Here is a 25,577-nt window from a genome sequence, read left to right as displayed (position 1 = left end):
CCGTAAAACATAGTCCGTCCCTGATGTAGGCAAGGATGCGTGCGCATGCGCACTCAATGCCCTCGCAAAAGAGCGAAAGCGAGACAACAAATTCACCATTTGGGAGGCGTATGAAGATAAGAGCGAGAAAGAAATAGGAAAAACAGCTGCTGGGCGCTGATGGTACGGTATGGTGGGAGAAAAAGAGAGAAAACAGCTTTTGAGAAGAGAACAACAAAGACAGGGTTAGTTTTAATATATCGGGGGGAGAAGTGCCTTTGCTCGCACTCTGCCTCTCGTGTCGCGTATAAGCAGTGCATAGACGGGAATGTTTACGTTTCGGTGCTACTGTTAGTTGGGGCCGCGTTTCCCTTTATCGTGGCGACAATGAGTTGCATTGTCTAACCACGTTTTCCTTCTTTCTGTTCTTGCGGCGCCGCGTTTTTTTCTTGTTTCATCGCTGGTGTTGTACCTAATCACTTGAAAAAATGGGTAGCTATATGAGTAGAGTGTTGACAGCGTCAAATAGTGCTGTGAATTCAGTGTGTCGAACGAGGAAACGAAAAATTATTGAGGAAGATGAGTTCGAGTCCGAGAGTAGGTTCATCGAGAAAACTATGCACACACCCAAAAGGTATCTATACGAATTAATGATATCTAAAAATATAGCTTTCATGACCCTGTTTGGTACTTGACGCGCGCGATGTGTGCTTGAATACAATTGTAAAAAGTAAGATAAAAGGGTTACTGCGTGGTTTTATTTGGTAAAACTTTTGAACGGAAAGTTATACTGCTACTGAGGTAACCAGACGGCATTTGCAGCGATGACATCACCATCCTGAGAATCTGCTTTCCGTGATCGTGTTTAGAGGCGCATACTCTCGTACTCGCATGCGACGTCTGCTGCTATTTTTAAGTTTTATGTATGACACCATACTCAATTCGCACGTTTATCTATACTTATAGTTGTCGCTCTTTTTTTCTTGCAGAAGAAAATTATTGTCTACTGCTCAGTACATCTACAAGACATTGTTCCTTGAGGAGAAAGCCAGCGACATTACAGTGCTGATGCTTGGCAAGCCCTGGAGGCTGCACAAAGTTTACATAAGCCAAGTAATTATCGCCTGTATGGTGCTAGTCAAACGTCGCGATATTTCTCTTTAAAGCATATCAAATTTTTTATTTAAACCGAATGTTAAAATCAGTTTTATCTGTAAAAAGTGTATTATTTCTAGTTACAAAATTATTGTAGCAAATTGACTTTAAAGATAGTGTTTACAGATTAGAGAACTTATCTGATTCACATTGCTTTTGTGTGATTATGACAAATTTAATTCTTTGTTTGGAAAATAATTTTTTACAATTTTAAAGTATTTTACCTTTGTCAATGTTTCAAATGTATTCAAAAATTAATTTTTTTATGAAAGTAATGTTATTCTAGTAATTTCACTTGCATTAATAATCATTGAAATGATCATTTTTTAGAGCCCTTACTTCTCATCTATGTTTTCTGGTTCCTGGCGTGAGGCAAATGAAAAGGTAGTGCGTGTGGAAATCACAGACCCCATCATTACACTAGAGTGTAAGATTGTTCATTTTGTTTTCCTAGTTTGTACAATACTCTCCTCTTTATATAGAATCACAGACATGTTAAGACTCTTGAAATAAAAAGTGAAAGCTTGTGAAGCCTGGGTTTAGCTATCATTGACCTAAATTTCTATATTAAGGATTCTACATTTCCTCCATGGCAGTGACTTCTAAAATTGTTTTGCCTTAAGTGCATAGTCTCTAGAAGGCATGTCTTGGAGTTCTGTAAATGAATTTAAATGTCCAGTATAAAATATAGTTTGATTCAATTTAATTTAGATCATTTGCATTTGAATTTCACTAATAGAAGATTTAGTAATTGTCTGTCTATAAAGATATATATTTGTGTGTATATATGTGTGCGTGCGTGCGTGCGTGCGTGTGTGTGCGTGGTGCGTGTGCGAGCATGCATATGGGCGCGCGCGTATGTGTGTGTGTGTGTCTTTCAAATCCAATTAATATTAGATTAGAAAAAAATTACAAGACATATCCAATTAAGTTCATCTTCATTTGGAAATATAATTATTAATTTTCTTTTTCGTAGCTTTAACTGTAGTACTTGGTTCCTTCTATCAAGATGAAATTAACTTTGAACCAAAGGATGTCATTTCAATTCTTGCAACTGCAACCTTGTTCCAACTACAAGGCATCATAGATCAATGTACAGAAACAATGGCTGAAACCACAAATATGAAGACTGTAGTTTCATACTATAATGCAGCAGTATCCTATGGAGTGCCAAAAGTGAAGAATACTTGTAAAAAATGGCTAGAGATAAATTTAATGGATCATGGCTGGCAACATCCAAAATTCTTAAGAGAGATTAGCCCATGCTTAATGGCAGAGCTTATTGCAAGTCCAGAACTAGTGGTTATGCAAACAGAATTTTGCATTTACATGATGCTTAGAGTTTGGTGAGTATATTATACATAAATTGTTACATCTTTGTTTGAAAACATACCGATAGTTAGCATTTTTTTAGGCTATTCGTACATATGCAAAATGCAGATGATACTAGCCAAATGGAAGAATTTTTCAAAAATCGTACTTGGACTGAAGCTTTTCTTAACACAAAGGAAGGCCAAGAACTTGCAGCACCATTCAAATCTCTTCGGAAAAAGTACCTGTTGATGAATGTGCAAGACATTAAAATTTTGCAGGATGATAATATAATACCTGAAGACTGGTTATATCAATCTTACAAAGAACAATGGCTACATATTTTAAGAATAGATGCAAACAAAGACACAGGGTAAGCAACATTATCCTTAGATTTTTATATAAGAAATCTAACTTCCTCAATCTATCCTAGATTCCTGAATCAAATTCCATCAGTTCGTCTCTGTCTATTTAAACGTGTTCTTGTCCTTAGGTATTCCTAATTTATTTTACAGTGTTGAAAATTGATGTAGTTGATAATGTTATTGTTATTACAAATTACAGACCTAAAGAACTGAGTAAAGAAGATTTCGCTAAAGAATGTTTCCGCTGTGCAAGGTGTATTGATAGACCTGGAGAACATGTGTGGAGATGGACTGCTTTTCACTTTGGACTAGACATTGTAGTTACCTTAGATCTGACGTCATTGAGGTTTAAAAGACACATAGGTATCGATTCAGAGCATATAAAAGCTAATCATAGTAAACATAGTATTATATTAAAGTAAGTTTTTCTTGTTTGAAATAACTTAAGAATCAACAAATCGTTAACGCACTTTTTTATGTTCCTAGAGTGAATCTGATATCATTAAATGAGCAACGGCAAATTAAAAACTTACAAACTTCAGGACAAATTAGATTATCACTTCATAAAAGTGAAGATGTAAGTTACTTTTTCAAGTTACTTACTTTTTATTTACATCTAAATTTTTAATTATACTTGTTTGAGATAAATAATAAAATTTATAATTTTGACTCTATTTCAGAAGCAAGTAATGTGTCTGGATAAAGAATTAACATATCCTCTTATTGTGTCGGTTAACATGCAAGTTGTGACCCCTTTTTCACGGAGTGAAAGTGGCCAAGATACAAACATTACAGTCTTCACTAATACTTAATGTATGAATGAGAATCTTTGAAATAAGAAAGCCTCACACGGAAATATCGAGAGGCAAGCACATCGTTCATTGCTCACAACAAATCTTAATAATACTAGTCGAAAAATCGCTTATTGTGTCTGTGAAATAACAGACATTGTTTTGCTTAGTGATAACGCGCACAAAAGGAAATATTGTTTGGTCGATCAGAACCTCAAACACGGTGCCAGTTCATTATAGTTTAAAGATTCGCCACAACAAATTTTTATAGTGTGAAAACAATGAGAACTTTAACTTAAAGAGACTAGTTTTACATACCAAAACCATTTTGGTAGAGTAAAATAATTATCATCTCGCTCAGTTTGATATGAAATATCATTTTCGTTTCTTTTCATTTTTTTTATCTGAAATAAAATAAAAAAAATATTTTTAGATGACATTTTATTTTGAAGATACCACATTCTTCATATGTAACGATTATTTTGAGAAAAAAAAGTTTTTCTAAATAAAATCAAGTTACTAACATTCCAATATCCCGTCTTGAATTCGTGAGATGAAATTTTCTCAAAAAAAAAATAAATAAAAAATAAATAAATAAATAAATAAAGGATTGTTAGGTATACAATTGATTATCAAAATATTTCAGTGTTTAACGTTATTTGGTACCTCTACGTAGCAAAATATAATGTTTTTCTATAACACAACAATACATGTTGTACGGTGCCTTCAAAGTATCGAGCTGCATCAATGTAGCTGTACAGTATTGCGTACCTGTCTATGGGAAATCTACATACATTGCACTTTATAATAAAGCTTTTCTACGTAATATATGAAAATAAATTATATTTGAAAAAAACATGCTTATTGTAGATTTTTTTGTAACCATTTAACACTTTATTGATACAATAATATTCTCTATACAATGAGTGTCTGTGTGTACAATATAATATCATTCGCATCAATATGTAATATAGTTTATAAATTAATCAATCATTACTTCGACTAGGACATTCTTTCGATACAATCGGTTAAAATGACTTCAAGCGATAAAGAAACGTAGTCGTCTGTCGCTTCTTTTCGCCATTTATTCGTTTCACCTTCTACCTGTCTTCGTTTTCGATGTGATATACCCTAACATTTATTTTTCTTTTTTCTTTGAGTCTGAAGCAGTCGTATTTTTATATTCTATACTTTTGTTTTATTGAGTAGGCCGATGCAGATATAGGCAATGGTTTTACAATGAAAAGCTTACGGTAAACGATCCTTTAGTACAAGTATTTTTGTGCCAAATCCATTTTGATTTTTTTTCAGAAAAGTTTAATAAACTTTAAAGAAGCATTCTAAATTAACTTTCTTCATTATGCACGTCTTTGCACAAAAATACTTTTACTGCACTTACGATAGAATACATTAAACTTACACTCTGATATGTTTCGTTGACATTTAGAATGTTCTGAAAGCTGTGAAAAAATAGGTATACATATATGAATGTCATCAACTAAAGAGGTAGCGCTCGATTAGAAAATAAATTAAAAATGAGAGCAACCAAATGTTCAAAATCAAACTATGATTTCGATGAAAATCTACTGTGCAACATGATCACTCATGACAAAGTAGCAATCTTGTTTCGTACATATCCAATAAATACCCTCCGGGATACAAAATATCAAACCTTTTTCACATCACACTCCGTCAGCCGACGAGTGTATCAAAAGAATGCGAGCCAATCGATTGACAACAACGTATCTTATAATTTAACGAGAGTGAAAGATAGAGAGAAACATATGTATATAGACTCGAGTACGGAAAAGTTGGTGAAACGCGCGATTCATTAGTTTTTTGTGTAAAACTCGAGGCAAAAAATCCGCGTGTATATTGCTCTTTAATTTAGCCTGGCTAGTTATAATTTCGTCTCACATTCTCGTTGGAACACAGTTCGCTTCTGTCGCTTTGCAAGAGATCTTCATAAAAGAAAAGGAAGCGTTCAACTTGCAAAGCATGACGGCAGGTGTACGACGATAGAAACCTTCGAAAAATCCCTCCTTCGCTCTCCTGGCAGGATTTGATTATTTATTTTTGTTTGTTTGTCAAAATCTCGCGAAGCTTACGTCTTTAGCGTGGCAAAAGCGCCAGGACAATCGTATTCACTTTCTTTTTTTGTGAAATCGCGCACGACCACTGCGAGGTATATGCACAGCTATCTACACGTTCTCAGAAAAAAAAATCTTTTATCTATTTACTTTTTGATTGATTAAACTAAATCTATGTCAATAGTTCATTGCTTCGTTCGTTTGTTTAATTCTTTAATTATTTCTCTAATTCTCATATACTATACCCTTGAAGAGGGTCACAACTGTTGAATTTATCATCAACGAAGCGAGTTTATTAGTACAACATGACTACAATTTCAAATCCTCGGAGCAGTCGCACCATTCATGTTTACGCATTTACTATATAAATTCCTAATCGTAGTAGCAAATCCCTGCGCTCGATTAATCTATTAATAGTCGCTTGTTTTTTTTTTGCTTTTCGTCGTGGTTCAATAAGTCTTGAAGCCTATTTCTTTGCTATTTAGTAGTATATAAGTATATGAACTATGCGCGCGCGCACATCAAAATCGTGACTTTCTGTTTTTTTTGTTTGCTTGTTTCTTATTTCTTCAGATTTTTTGCAAGTAGCTACGTTAGCAGCAGGTGAAGGTGGCTCGCATTTCTTTACTTATTTTATTCGTTTTCGCTAGCGTTAAAACTTACTTTATAAACTTTTATATCCCTGCGCTTGATTATCGTCGGAGCTACGCCTTTATCAAGATGCGAGAGTCAAACGTGTTCAGTGAAATTGGAGTTGAGCAGAACTGACAGAAATCAACTATCCTGATTCGAAAATTGGCATGCGGATCTATTCGATAAATCGCATCAATGAGTGAAGACGAAGACGCTCTATATTTGACATTATCGTAACTCCGAAAGCGCGTCGTATTATATAATCGTAGTACTTTAGTACCTTAGATCGTTAATTAAAATTTTAAGCGCGCGAAACAATCGATCTCGGCGTCCGTTGTACTTTGAAAATACTCGCTCTATTCAAGAAAAAAACCTTTCACCTCAGCACACTTCATCCATTCTCCCTTTTTTTACCATCCCACCCCTTTAAAGCTTATTAATTTATAGGCCGGTGTGTAAAAGGACGTGTCACGTTTCTTTTCTTTTTACTAATAATACAAGAAGTAACGGTCAGCGTGCATCGTTTTCTTTCTTATCAATACTATTTGAATATGGAAGTTGTTCTTGCTCGCTTGTTTCGAAATCATTTTAGGGCATTTGGGCGCTATAAAAAAGAAAAACAAACAAAAAATTCAACAAAGATTCGTGGCTGTAGTTTGTTTTTGTTAATAACTTGGCAGTTTACGTGGCAAGAAAAAAAGCCGCGCGAGTTATATTCCCGAATGGTGGCAAGGAAAACGATAAAAGAATTGCAGTGGATGCGGTTATTCATCAGGTCCGCGTCATTTATTGCCGAGATTGATTAACCGTCTGCCATTGAGTTGCGTATAGCTTCTATTGACTCGTTCGCTCGTCTGCAGCTTTCTTTGTTCGTTATTAATCGCCTTGTTCTGCTACTTTGTCAGCGCGCTTGATTTGCCTTTTAGCTCGTCTTTGTTGCCTCGCTCTCACAGCGATTGCTGGACCCTCCGACGGAAAATCGATCTATTTTTCTTTTCGATTATCGGCTGAGAGACTCGCTCGACCTGCGGATAATACAATTATTGTATTTTATTTTAACGGAGGTAGACATTTCTAGAGGCTCTGATTGCGTGAAAATAAATCATTGTTGTTTGCACGCAGTACTTAATGAATTCAACTTACAAAATGAAAAGTTATAACAAAGGTTATGAGATTTTAAATGAAGAATCTTTCAAACTTACAAAAAAATATGATTGTTTTAGTATTTAAAGTTTAGTTTTTTTTGTATAATATTTTATTACAGGATCTTGTTGCACAATTTTTTTTCAATTTGAAAAAGGTAAAACTACACGACAATGAAGTGATAAAGATGATCTACTAACCAATCTCTATCTTATATCTCGAAAAAATATAAACTAACAGTTGAAACAAAGAAAACTTTTTATCATAAACTGATGTATACCTTATTTTATAAAAAGTTAATTTATTGGGACAGTGATATCATTAAGGGGACGCTAACTATCAATGAATCGGCAATGTTTTTCCAAGTTACAAGTTGTTTTTTGATAAAGACCTTTATATTACCATATTTTAAAAAATATCGCGATAACAGTATATTGATTTCAATTTGAATATTCTGCACTGAAAACAAAGTTATGCTATATGTATTAGATGATATATATATTTGATGTCAAGTTTGCTTTGACTAGCACATAGAAACAGTTTGCCCCTGGCAAAATGAAGATCTTTCGGAAAAAGCTGAGAAGCGAAATCGCAGGTTAAATATCTTGAAATGAATAGAAAAACACAGTGTACAAGGTGCACAAACCATCCGAGGCATCGAGGACTAAAAAAGCAATTAGCGGTGAGTTCCTAGGGTGTCGTTGGCAGGCGATCGAGCCCCGCGATGACAAAGCCCAGAAGCGTGAGAAGACCGATGGACGCTGGCTCCGTGCTCGCAGGCGTTGAGTTGCACAAATCCGTGGTGCACGAGCAGTACTTGGCGCGCACGTCGTGAGTGCCGCTGCGCGACAGGCAAGCTTTGTTGTCGGTCTTTTCATCCTCGAGGAAACCGCATCCACGCACCACACGGTCTTTCCCGTACACTGCAATTAACATCGTCATCGTCATTATTTTCGCCACTCTTAGCTTGGCGGATGGCCAACGACCGCGTTTTCTAATTGACGCCAGCTTTCCCTAATCATCCTTATTACATGGTCTGCGCGCGACGCATTACCCGTTGCCACAATGTTCCTGTGCTTTGAACGAAGATTGCGACTTGCTTTTTCACATATATATTCGGCTTTTCAACCAGATTGTGGACGGATCAAATGGCAACTACGCCTTTATCAAATTCCATTTCACGTGTTCAATGTGTACTAATTGCGAGCAATCGCGGTATATAGTAACAACATTACTTATGAATATCGAGCAGAACAAAGTGAGCGAAGCTGATAGTTGATAATTCATGTAGCATTTCTTTAATTATTTAGCTTACGGAGCCAGCAATTTTCATATAAATCTCGTGTATTTTTACCTTGATTTATTTATAAACCGACCTCGATAAATTTTTATGTAACCCATTGAATATTTTAGAAAAGTAAATAAATAAAGTATTCAGAAGACGGAAAAAGCTACGCGAGTTTTGAATACATGATCGGAAAGAAAAGGATCTTTATAAAATGTCATTCGACGCGTCTATTCAGTCGAGTGTCTGTTCACCAATCGAGTGCAGCTAGAGTTGAATTGAAACGAAGTTAATGCAGTCGGCTTGCGGGCTAATGAACGTGCGTTTCTCGAATTGGCTGATTACCTCACGCGAGACCAAAACGTTGATTCGTTTGAGATACGTCCGTGTGTCTTTCCATTACAACTGAGAGAAAGCGCACGCACAGAGAATGCAAATGAAGCAATTCTGCTTTGTGAACGCAAAAATATAGAAGTTCGATATATACTAGCGAGGAGCAAGCCAGTGGGCTTCGATCGACCCTGAAAATGAAAACGTTATGTAACGCGTGTTCTCGCCGTAAGACGTACGTATGTTTTCCGCGTTAGAATGTATTTTCAAGATTAAAGCTTCAAAGTCCAATGAATTCTGCAGTTCACGCGATTTTTCTTTCTTTTATTGAGTACCGTCCTGCTTGTGAATAGCAATGTTCAATATTTAGTCTTGAGATCATTCAAACGATTTGTCAGAAATAAATGAACCAATTGTTGACCGGCGATGGGATTCTCAATGTTTCAAGCTAAAAGTTATTTATCGTTGAATATCGATGAAGTGAAACGGAAATTCTATAACCGAAACTGCAATGTTTCTCCGTATGCAAACAAGATTATACCGTGAAGTGGTAAACAGCGAATTCACAAAACAAACAACGTATCTCGTATTTACGAAAACAAAAATACAAAAGTCTTATAAAGTCTCGCAACAATCAATCGAGAGCTCGAGCGCCACGGCTACATTAAACTTTGAACAATTCCTCAAAATCCCGAAATTGACGCGTGGTCGTTGTCGAGTCTGCTCGGCTTTTCAACTTCGGCACGCAGATTCTTATCTCACCCGCAAAAGGGTCGTCCGATCGAGGCGCTAGTTTACGGAGCAGAAATCGAAGCGAGAGAAGCTGCTTACGTAACGTGCGCGCGCGCGCGCGCCCGCGAGAGAGAGAGCGAGAGAGGAGCAGCGTCGCGTGCGGCACCTAAAACCCGAGGCCGCGCCGCAATGCAGTGAGCGACCGTCAAATGCTCGATCTCCTTTGCCAAATCCCGTGCGCGTCTCTTTGAATAAAGTGCAGCTTTGAGATGCCGAATTGTTCCGATGTAAATTTAGTTTTGTTCAGCAATTTAGTTGACATTGAATTCCCTTTTACACTTCAGCGTGATCCCGAGGATTTCATGACTAAAAGCTTATTTGATGAAGACTGATGCAATATATGCATTAATAGCGACTATCTTCGTTTCCATTTCAAAAGTCAAACTAAATTGAATAAAAGCTGTTATATAAGTAGGAACGTTAGCTAGAAAATTGCAACTTTTTAAAAATCAAATAAGAACTCGGAGGCTTCCAGTCGATTGAATAATAATAGTAAAATTAAATAGAATTTTTGAAAATGAATTTCCTGCTATATCGTTTCTATTATTATCAGGGCACCCGGTATAGGTATACACCAGCTGTGCTCGCTCGCGAAACGAAAAATCGAATGTCGAGGACTGAGACCCAGATGTAGCGGTAACACGGCCGTATCCTGCAAACCTACTTCCATTCGCCGCGCACGCGAAAGCTCGCGGTGGCTCCATAAAGAATAATCTGTTTACAGAGCGTTACACCGACTCCACACTTTGCATCGATTGCTGGCTCCGTCTATCTGGAGCATTGATCCTCCACGACCAAAGCTCGTCGTACAGCGGATCGAGTCAATTGTTAATGATCGATAAGCGTGTACCGACAAGCTTGTTAACAATTCAAACTCCAGCTATCCAGCACCAGCCTCGCTAAATCGTTGATAAATCAATTGCTTGGCAAAAGCTAACATTTCATTATACCGCGAATCGATGGGCAAGTAACGCTTAAATAAGTAATGCTCGTCGGATTAAAGCGAAAGTATATACGCGAGAAGTGAAGCTGACCTTTTTGCGAGATTTTCCGGCAGAGCACAGGCTCGACGTCCAAGTGCTCGAGGCGTGGTTGAAAGCTGCAGTTGACCGTGCCAAGACTGTACGGGTCGAAGGGATCGCCGCATCTTGGGTCGTATTCGCTGTTGCACTGGTAACATACTACCGCCTCACCTGAAAAATCGGATTGCCTGTCGTTCATCTCCTATTTTTAAGGCTTGGGGGGTTATTGCACGATACATTTATTTTAGCCATATGGTAACAAGCAATTGGTGATTCAATATATTTTTACAGAAAATAATCTAGTATTTTTAATAGATGACGCGGATACATGTTCAGGGCTATAATGCTGTATGATCATTTGATTTTTTTTTCTAATAACACTCATATATGTGCAAAAATAATTTTTTGGCAATTTTATCATATTGATCATTATTAATGGCATTCTCGAGAATGTCAAACAACCCTAAACTAAAAATTTTTCGAAACGGCATGCAAAATTTAAAAATGAATTAGATGCATAGAAAATTTGAAATATTATTTCCGCATATTACTAAATTAGTTAAGTCAGCTCGGAGCCGAGCTTCCATAGAAATTATATTAACTTGACGTAATTTTATAAATAATTATCCTAGAACAGCAGAATATTTGTGCTGAGGCTACTCAAATACAGTAGGTTCATTAATAATAAATATATGAAAAATAAATTAGTCTGTACATTGATGTGGTATTTACAGCCATCAAGACGGCAAATCATAAAATACACAGTCGTAATGCAGTCTATTTCAATAAAATTGAAGATTAACTTTAATAAGTCACTTTTATAAGTCTTTTCAAGTGAACGCTTAATTGCGAGTGAAATTTTCTGATCATCGAAAAATAGCCTCTGTTAAGCGAAGTTTGATCTTCGTCAACTGTTCGCGGTAAAAATCACACGAAGAATTAAAGTGCTCCTTATATGGCGCAAGAATGCCGTCAGTATTTTTCACTAATTAATGCATGTCACGCTGCACTTCAGCGAAGACTTTTATATTTAGTATCGAGAATAACAAAAATAGATACCAACACGAGTCGTCCATTAAAGTCGGCTGAAATTTTAACCGACGCCACGTCGCGTATCATTTGCGGAAGACACTCATCCGCTCGAGAATCCAATTTATAGCGATAAACGATTCACTATTTTTCAAAAGGGACTTTTTAAGAAACCTTTTTTCGGCTGGGCATATACGTATTAACGTCATCGCTTCAAGTGGGTCATCGTTGCGTCGCGATGCATTCCTGTATATCGAGCGCTTTCTCTCTCACTCGCTCTCTTTTTTCTACAAGTCATCCCCTCGAGCTCGAGAAAACAAGTTGAGAGTTTTCGTTGCCTTTTCCCCTCTTTTACTGCCTTTTTATACGGAGGCAAATTAGAAAGCCTTCCCTTGCAGTTTTGTGGTTCTACAGCAGCTGTTTGCCCGGTGGCTTTACTCGTAATTACAGAATGTTTGCGATTGTTTGTGTTTTGTGAGAAATGACGTACAAGTGGTGTTACTGTATTTTTATAAATTATTTTTTATGAGTTTGAATTCGCTTGAACTTTTCGATGAAATATGTAAATAAACATGGATTTTAATATGGTCTCGTACATACATGATGTTCAAAATTATTAACAAAGTTCTGACTATAGAGATAAATATCTCTTAAGAGCTAGTATAAAAGATGTATTCCAACAAAGTTTTCGCATTATTCGATATTCTTGTGCCAGCGTAGCACTAAACTCGAGTTCTAATCGACTGAAAATCAATTTATGGCTCGTATTACGTTTGCTTTGCTTTATAGCAGCATATACGTACGACATTCGTTCGGAAGCAATATTACAAGCAAACCATATCTAATAAAGACGGCACGGTATAGATTCGAACGGCAGGAGCCTTACGCGATCTTGACTATAGAGCCAGCGCGGCGCGTCTGATCGTGCGCGGATGTTACTACTGGCGGTGACGCGCGCACTCCCAAAGCCTACGTAATGCGCATACATAGCCGGATTGGGTTACGTAAGCCAGCTTGCATCGCTTTTTGATTTTCTAGCAGCCCGATAAAATTGCACTCTGCTTTGCTCCAAATGAACGAGTTATCTCGAGGATTCTGTCGATTAGATTTATACTCTGCACCTGCTGTCGATTTACGCGAACTACCAAGATTCAAGGCGCAGGACATGTCGCACCCTAGTTTTTCAATCCATTCGAACGTAATTCAATCAATAATTGGTATTCTGGATAATCGAATGCTGCGAAATCGAATGTTGACGTATGTCAGGATCGACGTTCGTAAATTCAATTCTTGGCAGTAAAGTCCGCAAAGATAAATGAAGCGCCGCGACTTCCAAAGGGCAAACAGCAGCTGGGGCTCTCGAGTTCAATTTCGGGATCGAAAGCTGAAGACGCGATGTTCGCTAAAGAGCCATTGAGTCCAAGGTTTGTAGGCGTTGAGCACCAGTTACGCCAAACTTGGTCGGCCGAGATCAGGTTGCTCTCGGTAACATACTTTCCCCGGCGGCAATTTTATCCGGTTCGTCGCCGGAGAGAGAGTGCTCGCGGGCTTTTCTCTCGCCTCTTCGCTTATTGCGACGTGATTAACGCGCGGCTCGAGCCTTTTCTCTCTGCGACGTGTGCGTGTACGGCGCTTTTTTGCCCGTGGGTATAAAATGCTAAGAGTTGCGCAAAGCTACGTCGGTCCGAAAAGAACAAAATAGCCGCGATGCACCTCCGCGACAGCAGCTCTAAAAGAGAGAGAGAGAGAAGAGCCGGAACCGGAGGCGCACGCCTACACTCGAGCATGTATAGTGGATGACCCGTGCTCTGCGCTCAAGGTAAAGCCTTGGAGAATCAATGTCAAAAGCTCTAGTACGCTAACGCATCTGCTCTTCCTGAAAATTTACCAAAGAAAATTCCGGTTGTATTTAATAAGGAAGAGAAAGAGAAAACCTGGAGTTGTAATTCACGGAAAATTACGTACTTGCTGCGAGTTTTCTTTTTTCGTCTAGTTGCCGCAGGTTATACGCTGAATTTTAACGACACAGCTGTGCTTCACACGGCCTAATGTCGCTTTTTTGTTTTTTCGCCGCAGGCTTTTACTCTCTTGAAAATTTCAAGCTTTCATTCCCATTCGCCTGCATTTTTCATTTATCGTGGATCCAAATGAAACGTTGGGATAGTACTACACATAATTCATATATATCTTGCTTACTGCCGGAATTAAAAAAGTTACATCGACTTATTGCCTATAGCCCTGTCGACAATTAATTTAATTAAGTGATGCCATCGCGTAAAGTATATAAATAACCGATTAAAATCGAAAACACATAATCCCAACGTAATTCAATTTCTAAATTGAAATGTTCAAAGTAACGGATGATAATTATCGAACGTCGAAAGCATGTTCAATACGTCTTTTTCATCTGAAATGAAATCGCCCGAAAACAGCTTCCATTGGGAAATTCCATCCGATAAATCGCACACGAGCCTCGCTCTCAGTCAAGGGCGCAAAGGCTTGCGGGTGCACATTAGCCGCGAATAATCGTACTGTATAACGCGAAGGCAGGGAGAGCGCGAAAAGCTTTTAATTAAGCCAGCCTGCTCTTGAAAATCCAATTGCTCCTTATGGCCCGCGCCGCAGGAAGAAAGGAGGGGGAGGCGCGAATAAACAATGCAATTAAGAAGGCCTCCATAAGTGTACTGTACGACGAGGCGGCGTTGATAGAAGTCTCTTTTTTTCCACGAAGTTTTCCCTCTCTCTCTCTCTCTCTCTCTTTCTTTTCTTAAAGCGGAGTGTCTGGAGGTTGTAGTGGGTTATTATGAAGCTTAAACCGTCATTTTTTTCGCTGCAAGCTACGCGGTTGAAATACCAAGCATCTGCATTTGCTTTTCGATCGTTTTTCCTCGATAATTAATAGCGTTTCTTTATTTGTCTTGGTAATTAGAGGCTATACACTAAATACAGTAATGAGAAGAATGATAAAAGGAAAACAAATGCTCAACAGTTTTCTAAACTACTATTTGTACAATGAGTAAAAAGGAGGCGTTAATATAATCCACAAGATCTCTCTCTCTCTCTCTCTCTCTCTCTCTCTCCTCTCTCGTAACAATGGGTAAAAATGACTTTGAAATATATTCTTTCGGCGTTGTTGTTTTAGTCGACAAAGGTAAAAAACACAATGCTTCACTTTTGTCCCTCCATCCCTTTGAGCGCAAATGCAGACTGTTCCCGCGCAGATAAAGAACTTTTACAGAAAGGTAAAGCGATATACGCGTAATTGCAGGTGCACAAAGCGCCACTTGACATCTCCCCGCGGAAGTGCGCGTGTTTTCTTCGGCAACGATGGAAGCTGGTTGCTCGAGTCGTTCTCCGTCGCGCGAGAGCAGAGTCGGAATATACGATGCGTGACGCGATGAAGCGGAAGCGCATTTCGTCGATGAGCGATCGAAAGCGAGCACAGGTCGCTTGGAAAGCACGCCGTCGAGAGGAGAAGGGAGGCGAGGCATCACGTTCGATTTGGCCCTGCGGAAGCGCGGCAAAAGTCAAACGTGACGGTGTACAACAGGTGCACGAGGACACCGAGAACTCGCTCGAATATAAGCCGTAGATCTCGCCTCGGGCGGCGCTTTTGCAAACGACGCAAGATACTACGCAAGTGCAGATTTTAATGCGGCAATCGCTCGCGAATCATCAACTTACATCGAAGACTCTTGCCTCTCTTATCGATAGAAAATATACTGATTTTGCGGGCCTCCCATTATTGTCGGATTCAATAACTCATTTTTAAGATTTCTAAGGTTGCGCGTAACATGGATATCTCCATTTAAAGCTACCAAAAATTAATCTCAATTGCCGTGAATATCGATCGCTACTTGATAATGATTGGATCAGAGTCTGAAATATCACAATTGACGTTAGCGTATAATGCTATTGGAAAGCTACAGGACGCTCGTCGTCTGGATGTATTCATGGCAATCAACTTATAAAGATATCTCCATGAATATTCCGACACGGCTCAAAATACATGCTTCTTAATAACCCAATTGTGAAGTTCTACGCTTTGTAAGAGCATATAACTAACTCTATTTAGTTACAAGTTTTTGCTAATGTGACAGAGATGAGCTGTGTAATAGTAAATGCAAAGACGACATTGATTATGATAATACTTGTTTTTTTTTTATTCAAAAGTAGAAGACTAATAATATCGTAATTCACACGCAAATTAATAAATTACCAGGGTGAATGAAGTTATCATAGTAACTCACACACCAAGCTCAAGCCCCAATAAAAGTCACTCAATTCACATTGTCCCTTAGGTATTGCCGCGAATAAATCCAATCTCCTATAAAATATATCAAATATCATTTCAGACACGAGAATATATTTTCAAGAATCACTAATACTTTTAGAAATTCGGTTATGAATAAAAAAAACATGCGAAAGCAAATTGATATTCGAACGAGTAAAGACTACTGCCGGCGAAAGTGGACGGGAGATCGAGTATTCGTGAATTTCAAGTGGCTCAAGGCGAAAAAAAGGAAGGGGAATAAGCGAATGCCGCCGTTTGTCGTTCGCTCGTGTGACGATTGACTGGGGAGTTGGAGTGCGAGGCTCGAGTTGAACGCGCTAGCCGTGCAACTTCGTACGTTCGTTATCCAAGCACTTGAGTGGGGAGCTTTCGACTAGTGACACGAGTAGCGTGAATATGCAACAATTCAATGAAAGCCCGCTTTTGTTTTGCCGGAGGGGATTTCGCGACACAAGTGAAGACTGACGCCCGCAGACGTTTTCACGCGTGTCTTTATGAACAAATGCGCGGATGAAACGCGTGGATTGCGAAGCTCTCGCGCGATCGATCGCTTATCCCAAGAATCTGCCATCACCTCGATTACTGGCGAGCTCAGTCGAACGAACTAAATCAATTTATCTAAGCAATCTAAGGGCCATTATCGGGCCTTAAAAACCGGACCGGAAAATCGGCAACAAGGTGAAGAAGAAGAAGAAGAAGAAGAAGAAGAAGAAGAAGAAGAAGAAGAAGAAGAAGAAGGGGGAAGAAGCGGAAGATGACGAGACCGGCACACCGCCAAGCGCGCGAGCTGGTGTGCGCGCGCGAGAAAGGCTTCTCCCTCTCTCCCTCTTGGTTTTACGCGGGTAGCCGAGAGGGAAAGTGGGTCGCTCGATATAGCCCCCCGCGCTCTCTCTTGCAACACCACCCTCACCTCTCTTTGCACTCTTGCACATCGTGCTATGGAATTTCGCGTGACTACCCCCTTGTTTCCCTTTTGTCACCGCGGGATTTGCTTGCTTTGTTTGTGTGCCATCATCTTGAATGAATCCGAGTGAAACTGAAGAGACCGGGATATTGGAAAACGTTATTATAAGACAATAGGGGCTTCGTTTCGCGGAAGGATAATTAAATATGTGCGACCGAATCACACGATCTGTGTCGAATACGTCTGTTTGTCAGGAATTACTTTAAACAACCGAACAGGTAACGGGTCGATATTGAATTTCGAAGAATGATCGATTTAATTTGGATGAGATATCGAAGCTTCGTTACTTCTAGAAATGCAAAGCGACGGATGTATGAATACGCTTTGTTAGGCTATAATCAAATGGGATTGACGGTTTGACACTTTGAGTGCTAGTGAGCACATAGGAAATTGATGCATGCGAAAGTTATTATCGGTGACTATCAAGCAATCTCGTTTTGGCTCTATACATATCTTGTCTTATCGTTAAACTTTTCGTTGTAGATAGATTGCACGATGTATTAGTGCTTTTTTATAACTGCAACATTCCAGTCCTCGTGAAATTCATAACTCATCTAACTCGATTAAGCTCCAATAGACAAAAATCTAAACTATCGAGAAAGTTTCTATTCTCGAACTTGTGAACTTATATATTGAACGAAAAAGGGCCGTTGAAAAATGATAATATACGCGTCAGCCCATCGTTATCTGTACATCGACGGTTGCGCTTTTCTCTCGGGGCCGAAAGTACCGGACGAGACGCTCGTCCCGCCGTTTTTTCGGCTTTCGCACGCACTATAATGACGCCAGTCGCTCGCGTATTCTGCAGAAGAGCGTCAAACGCGTGACTTTTATAGCCGCGACTTTCTACGCTTGACGAGTGAAATATCGTTCGGGCGAGGTCGCTGGTGGAAATTTCACCTGACGTTCGGAGCACGCGAAGAAGTGAAATGCTTTGGATATATAGTTTTTGGGCTGGAACGTTTGAAGGTAGGGCATTTGTTGGGCGAACGTATATTTTGCTGGTGAGTTTGCTCTTTTGAAATTAACGGGAAATTTTCATTTGAACTTTCCGACATACACGACCAAAGGCTTTGGTCGATGAAAGGGAAAAGTGACTGTTTAACTGGCGACAACAATTCGACGCAGCGCGACTCAAAAATTACGTTTCAATTATTGAATAAAGCGACACCTCCAATTACGAGTGCAGTTGTTGAAAAGCGGGCAAAATGGCGCTCTAATTGGATAGCGGCATTTCGCCGTTCGTGAAAAAAAATAGGCCCCCTCTCCCATCGACTTTCCGAAACTTTCAGCGAACGAGAACGAGCGAGGTACGTCTTTCGAACGTAATAATGCCCGATGTGCATTCCCAGTCGGCAGCCAACAAAGGAAGCAGATGGAACGAAGAGAAAGTAAAGAGATATGCGTTCGGCGTACAGCGAGAGCGTTGGCAGTAGGCTGCAGCCATTCAAATAAAAAGGGGAAAGAGCATTTAGAGACTGAAAGGGAATTATGTTGTGTGGCGAAGACCGTCGATATTGCGTTTGGGGCTTCCGCGATGCATCTGGGTTAGTCCATCTCTTTTTCTCTCCTCTCTTTACGCGCTAACTTTTTTTCTTTCCATCTTTTTTTTCTTTTTTTTTTAATTTTTATCCTCAGCCCACCACGCATCGGCTTGCTAATTAGTCGAGGCTAATAAACGAGAGCTGCTATTGCAAGTGGGCCGAAACTTACCAACAGACGCCGATTCTCTTGCGAAATATGCGATTCGCCGATTTTTCGTTTCTTTTCTAGGAGATTAGCAGTGAAAAATGAATTCAATCTTCTGAAAACTAATTCCTTTATTGCAACTCCATTTTGTGTGTAATTCACGACTGTCTATCGTGAACTCGACATTCGTGGCTTTTCATTGTACTTTTCAGGCTTGAAAAGAAATGAAACGCACACCGAAACGCACTCGAATTCTATTGAAAGAAAGGCAACGCGTGCTGTGGGTATTCTAGGCGGATCGTGCTCCGCACGCTTTTGATATCGCATTCACGCTCGCACGAAAAATACTCGAAACACTGTCAAAACTTTATCGCGCACCCGCCGAGTCTCAGATAAATAAAGCACGCTTTTATGAGAGATATATAAATCGCTGACGGCCTACTGATGATGCGTTCCTGCATTTCGCAGGAAGGGACGCTCCTCGTTTCTTGATGAGATTCTTTACGAGACAAAGTTTTGTGCATCTTTCGTCCTACCGCTAAAATCCAGTACTTTCACGCGCGTATGATGGATTATTTGGGAGACTTTTGCAAACGATCGGGGTTACTTCGTTTCCATCTAACATTCGACGGAAAGAAAAAAATAACAATTATAAATCGAGTTATTTACAACGAGGAAGCGAGAGGATGAATTGTTCCCACAAGTCGACTCGAACGAATGAAGTCGAGCGCTCGCCGCGTATATTTCTCGAGTATATGTACCATATTTCTCCGCGGGCAATTGAATTTTTTTCCTCCGCACGTGATATGCCGAGCACGTAAAAGTCGGTAATAAAGAAAAGAACTTTTCCTGCTTTCGCTTTTGGATGATTAATCTGATGTCGCGACGGTGCGACGGTTGCGCGAGAATTTCACGCGACAGCGCAATTGACTTTGCGTAAACCGCGCGATAAGTTTGCGCGAGCATTGGCGCGAATTATATTTTGGAGTGACGAATTGCGGCGCGTAATTGAACGGAATTTTCGCGGTCGCGGGCGCGTTTCCCTGTCCCAGCCGTTCAAACTCTTTCAAACGTGAACTACAGCGCGATTAGCGCCGAAATTAATAAAAAGGGGCCGGCGTGTGCTACGCGCAATTAAATTTGTTGTAATTAGTTGGACGAGCCGCTGAGCGGGGCGGGGGGGGGGGGGGGGGGGGGACAATTCGGCGTTGGAAGCCGCTTAGCGCTAACAAAGTGTGTAGCATCGACCGAGAGTCCGATGAAAAAAATAGAAAAAAGGAAAGTGCGGGGGTATGGTATCGCTATGTATGGCGCAGAGTTCAAAGTCGACGCTCAAATCGATATCGAGTGTGGAGGTTACGTTGATGATTGTCGGCATATATATCGATCGGCCAACTTGTATACCTAAATTTTTTCCTCCGGTGCAGATATCGTAATATTTATTTATTATTATTCGTGTATCTGTTTTAGGGAATATCATCGGTTCGAAAACTTCTTGACGGGATTGTCTTTCAATTTGCATCGATGCAAATGCAAACATACCCCTTGCGAAGGATTTGTAGTCTGTTTTCAATTGCTTGCTTCACATGATTTGACATTGTACCTGTGTATGATGGTAAATCTATGTGGATGTTTATTGTAGCAGATCAATTGTTGCTCTATTCTTGTATTGTTTTATATAATTATTCCATTACTGAACCACTTTACGAATTTGAGGTATAACAAATAGAATTACATTGAATAGATCGAGTATATTACATATCGCACGATTATGGAATGATATAATTTGATAACTCATTACAATATTGACAAAAGTTTATATTGAAAATATTAATCGAGATAATATGAGTCTACTCGGCGCGATATTTGCCATTACGTTAAATTTATTATAATGAGCATCACATTATGTTCGAATAACAGTGACTCTTATACCAAATATCAATCAAATAAGTTAGAGCTCGGTTAAAAGCATTGTTTTATGATCTAAGTTCACGTGTTTCAGCAAAAATTCGTTGACGGCATTAGTATTTTTGGCTAATAATCAAAAATTGTACAATAATAAAAAATAAAAAAAAATAGAAATTTAAGATGAGTGTAGGTAAAATGTAGAACATATCAATGGACATCGTGACGACAGACTATCGAGTACACCGTCTCGCCAATTCACGTCCGTCTTGCACCCAAGGAAAGTGGAAGAAAGTCAAATTACGCGAGACTAATCGGCCGGTAAGCGGGCGCAAGTAGAAGACGCGGGAGAATTGAGGCACGTCCCATCGGGGGAAGTCCTCCAAGGGCCCGCAGCTGCGCACTTGTAGCACTTCGCAACTGCTGCTCTCGATTTTCTAATGGAATCCGATTTCCCGCGGCCCTATGCAATGTTTGCCCCACCGACGGTTAGCCTTTTCTCCTCTATCTTCTGCCATCGCGTTGCGCGTTCGGGTGTCGTTTGCTCTCTCAGTGTCAATTGACCGATGGCCGCAGCGCTTTGAAAAAGGAAAAAAAGAGACGTTCGAGCACGATTAGACCGTGTAAAATTTCGTGCGAAGTTGCCGACAACGCTTGGAACCCGCGAATCAAGCGCAACTTGGCTTTCTCGTATCCTTAAAATGGCTTCATTACTGTAAATTTTCGGCGTGGCGCTCGGTCGACTAGACTCGCGCGCGCGCAAACGTGCATAAATACCAGAGGCGCGCTTGCGCGCACTGTATAGTCTCGCGGCATGCATCAGGGCTCGCCTATACGCGTGTACGCAAAGCTGTAGCGCGAGTTATCAACGCGTGATCCTCCGTTCGGCTCTCTCACTCGCACGTGAACCAAAGGAAGAAAAGATAATTGATCATGCGTCACGAAAGGTTTTCTCCGTTTGCCAATTACCACGGCTTATTTTTCGCATAGCAGGCGTTTCTTGCTATTTTTTATTCTCGGCGCAGACATGTCTATAGTCTCCGATACGTTACTGTTCACGCTGTCGAAGATCGCCAATTGCGCAATTCCGTTTCGGCCTTCGCGGGGTCTTCCAATTTTCACCGTAGTCGATCATCGACAGTCGCAATCTAAAGGAAGAAAAGATGAAGAAAAAAAAGAAATTAAAAAAAAAAAAAAAAAGAAACGTCGAATGTTAGTGCACGAAGAGGAAAAAAAAGACGATCCGTTTACGTAATCAATGCGAAGCAGTGCAGTTTCCGGGTCCACTCTTTCCCTCTCTTTAGAGGCGCGCGCGAACAATAGCTGCCGTGTACAGGCATGTATAGAGATACATAGGTGCAGCAACGCAGCTCCCCATTGAAGGCGCGGTCCATTCATGCAGCTAGTCCGCGCGGTTTCAGTGCACACTTCATTAAGCCGCCTGCGCTCACCGCGCCGCACGACACGTCTCACCCTACCGATAGCACTCTTTCACTCATACTCCATCATAACCTTTGAGTCGTCGAATCGATTAAGATATCACAAGAATATTTATTTCTTTTTTTGTAATCAGTTTGGAAGTTTTCTTGCCAAAGGATTATTGAATACTTTTTAGAATCTTCGATCGGAATTATTATCTGGAAATATTGATATTTACTTACGTTCTACGCTTTGCGATAAAAATATAGACGTTTCTATTCATATTAAATTCATGTAGGCTTTTTCGATAGTTGTTCGATGTTTCGATAGTTCAGTGAATAATTATGTTATTTCATTCCCTCGAATATCTTCAAAGCGAAAAAAAGACATTTATACGTCGAAAACTTCAAGAACCTGATTTAACGAGTTACCGGAACAAAAATATTGAAAAAATTTTCTGGATATCGATATTTATCAGTCCTGCATGTACGTGACAGCTCAGAAATTTGTTCTGAATGTCAACTTTACCTACGTAAATACAATATAAATCATCGAATTTAATGTAATTGTTAAATCCATCGTTAATGTACACATAATGCAGTGCAAATAATTACTTACTAGATACAGTAATACATCGCAAATTATTCGAATAAATTTAGGATGAACCGATGAATCTGCTATTTATAAATGAACATTTTATTCACTTGTATATCACGTTAGTCGTGATCAAAATATTCTTATACAGTGGTAGCAGTCAATATGATAATTGATCGATTAAAAAAAATGATAACACTTTGACCATCTTTTACGTAAATCCTGATAATATAATAGGATACTTTTAGGTTCGACGTGACGCGCAAATGGAGCCGGTAATTTTCAGCTGAAAGGGTCAACTAACGTTGAATCGAGCAATTATTATATAATTGATTGGAAACGAAAGCAAAGCGATTAAACGAAAACGCCTCATCGGGACTAGCCGCCACCAAATTCGCACTCGTATCATTGTATTTTCACGCTTTCCCGGCTGCAAATCAGCGCGGAAGTCTAATGCGGCATTTCCATTCGATTCAAGTATTACATTGGTATTGACTTTGTCCCTTATCGCGTGTACACATGACGTTTGCACTGCGGGTTCTCTGCGAAGGGGCAGTTGACCCTGTGCTTTTTGTCAGTTATAAAGGAAAAAAAAGAAAAGAAAAGAAAAGCGAATTTCGTCTTTTCGAAGCGAAGATCGTAGAGGCTCCGCATTTACGATAAATTGTCGAAAAGGGGAAGGCGCGTCATCGTTGAACCCTCTTTTTTTTTCCTTTCCCCGAAAATCATGTGCCATATTCTCTGCGTTTGTCTGATCGGCGCAGCGTAATTAGTGGGTAAACAGTTTCATTGAAGCACCGTGAATGCCGTCGTGCCTATTGATTTTATTTTCGAATGCCCAACGCTGCGCGTGAAAAATGCAACGACGACAGGGCATTTGCATGCTCTATTTCAATGTTGCCGAGGGCCACGTGATAGCAGGAGCATTTCTTACGGGGGCAGCTCGGAGATGAAGAAGAAGCAAGGCGCAGCACAGGGCTAAATCGTCCGCGTAAAAAATGAATTTCGCTTTCAACTATTGATGTCGACGAAGCTCGCTCGACCGTTGGATTACGTAATCCTGCAGAGAATATTGTATTTTTGTCAGCTGTGTATCTTTTACTCGAATTCACGAACAGAGAAAAAAGCGTAGGAAACGAAAGTGTTTCATGAAAGAGGATCGCAATCGAGTAAACAGACACTGAAGAAATCAATGTTCGGATGAAATTGAAGCGAGTTATATCTGTTCGCTATTCAATATAACAAATCTGATTTCAATATTAATTGACTGAATTATTTCTTTATAGCTGCTTTCCGATGGTATGAGCAAATTTGATTGTTCAATTAACGAGTGACTATAACGTGCTGATCAATAATGTCATCATAAAATTTTTAATTAAACAATTTTTCATTCAATTATATAGCGGCTACCTGTTTAAGAAAAAGAACTGATGGATACAATTGTGCAATAATTACTAAATTGTGTTCGTCAATAGTTGACAGTTCGATCAGTTCGCGTGCAATTATGAAAATAACATAAAATACAAAGAAATCATTGAATGCAATACACCCATCGAAAATAAAAGAGGAATTCGAAGCTGGATATCGATCTAAAGTCTCAACACACTAGACGTACCAAGTCGCAAGGTCGCCACGAGGACGATTAGCAAGGGCACGATGCAGTGGCGATGACGCATCCTCGTGCAATCACGCACTTGAATCACTTGTCCGAACGAGCTGGGTCGTCGAGGGATAGGCGAACGAGGATTTAAAAAAGAAGTACGAAAGAAGACAATCACCGGCCGCACATGTGTGTATGCCGTTTCGCGCGAGTCGTCGCCAACAAGTCGAACGTCTGCAGTGAAGGAAAGCCGTGGCTCGACTGCCGCGTGCGCCGCCCGACACACGGAACATCGCACCGTGCGAAAGCCACCCCTCCCTCCCTGCCTGCTCGGATGCGCGCTTTTTCCATCGACTCGCTGTCTCCTTCGTCTCGCCAATGTCTCTATGCTGGATTAAGAGGCTTTTATTCGCTTTTCGTTTGCTGGCTTGCTCTAGGCCACTTTGGGCGGAAGCCTTAATTTTTCATTGCTATAAGGGTTTTAAATATTGTTTCTAGTATTCACTTAGAAAGCAACATCTACAATATTACTGTCAAAATTATCGTTTGCTTTTATTTTTAACCAATCCATAGCAAGCTTTGTACTCGGTTGCATTAACATTTTGAACGTTATAAAAAGATTATCTGCGTTGTAATCCAGTTCTATAACAATCTGAAAAATTTTAAGAATGTAATCCAGTTACAAGTATCATGCTTTGAGTGGCATCATCAACAATTTACAAATCAATTGTAGATATGCAAATTCATGTAAGCTCAATCGTAAAAATCGAAAGAATATTACGGAGCAATGAATGTCATTGGTTTGCTTGAACTAGTTGCAGTTCAGTATGGAAAACCCAGACAAGAAACGTTCAACCCAAGTATTAGCCTATATCATCAATATTTTTCAGAGTATTAGGTAAAGAAAATCTGCAAATATTCGTAGGACAAAGTATAAAAATGATCAGTTGGCAAAGTACTCGGTGCATCTGTTGTTCAGATGGAAGTGTATAGACATGCAAAGAATACGGTGCATAGATACAGCTGTGGCTATGGAAAAAGACCCATCGAACGTAGACACAAGAAGAAAAGGTTTTGTGCAACGTCACGGAATCTGCGACATCACTGATTAAAGAACGTTGGTAACATATCGTACATCGTTCTCTCTTCTGACAATTTATAGTGGATATTAAAGAAAAGTCATCCCG

At 39.7% G+C, this 25,577-nt stretch overlaps 2 protein-coding genes across 2 annotated transcripts; one reads left to right on the top strand and one right to left on the bottom strand.

Moving 5' to 3' along the window:
• The first annotated feature begins 203 nt into the window (after positions 1-203).
• Positions 204-4,416, top strand: LOC131671590 (protein germ cell-less). The gene is made up of 8 exons (XM_058948112.1): positions 204-613; positions 969-1,092; positions 1,465-1,561; positions 2,111-2,480; positions 2,549-2,818; positions 3,010-3,228; positions 3,297-3,387; positions 3,491-4,416. Exons 1-8 carry the CDS (start codon positions 468-470, stop codon positions 3,620-3,622), a joined length of 1,449 nt encoding a protein of 482 aa, XP_058804095.1. The 5' UTR covers positions 204-467; the 3' UTR covers positions 3,623-4,416.
• Positions 4,417-4,482: 66 nt separating this feature from the next.
• Positions 4,483-24,637, bottom strand: LOC131671579 (uncharacterized). The gene is made up of 4 exons (XM_058948089.1): positions 24,406-24,637; positions 10,909-11,067; positions 8,114-8,390; positions 4,483-7,349 (listed from the first exon to the last, which is right to left on the bottom strand). Exons 1-3 carry the CDS (start codon positions 24,464-24,466, stop codon positions 8,158-8,160), a joined length of 453 nt encoding a protein of 150 aa, XP_058804072.1. The 5' UTR covers positions 24,467-24,637; the 3' UTR covers positions 4,483-7,349; positions 8,114-8,157.
• Between the last annotated feature and the right edge of the window lie 940 nt (positions 24,638-25,577).

This window comes from Phymastichus coffea, unplaced genomic scaffold, assembly GCF_024137745.1.
Source record: "Phymastichus coffea isolate CEN01 unplaced genomic scaffold, Cenicafe_Pcof_1.1 PCOF00129, whole genome shotgun sequence".
Taxonomy (NCBI): Eukaryota; Metazoa; Arthropoda; class Insecta; order Hymenoptera; family Eulophidae; genus Phymastichus; species Phymastichus coffea.
The sequence above is the reverse complement of the archived record's forward strand: the minus strand, read 5'-3'. Positions and strand labels throughout refer to the sequence as shown.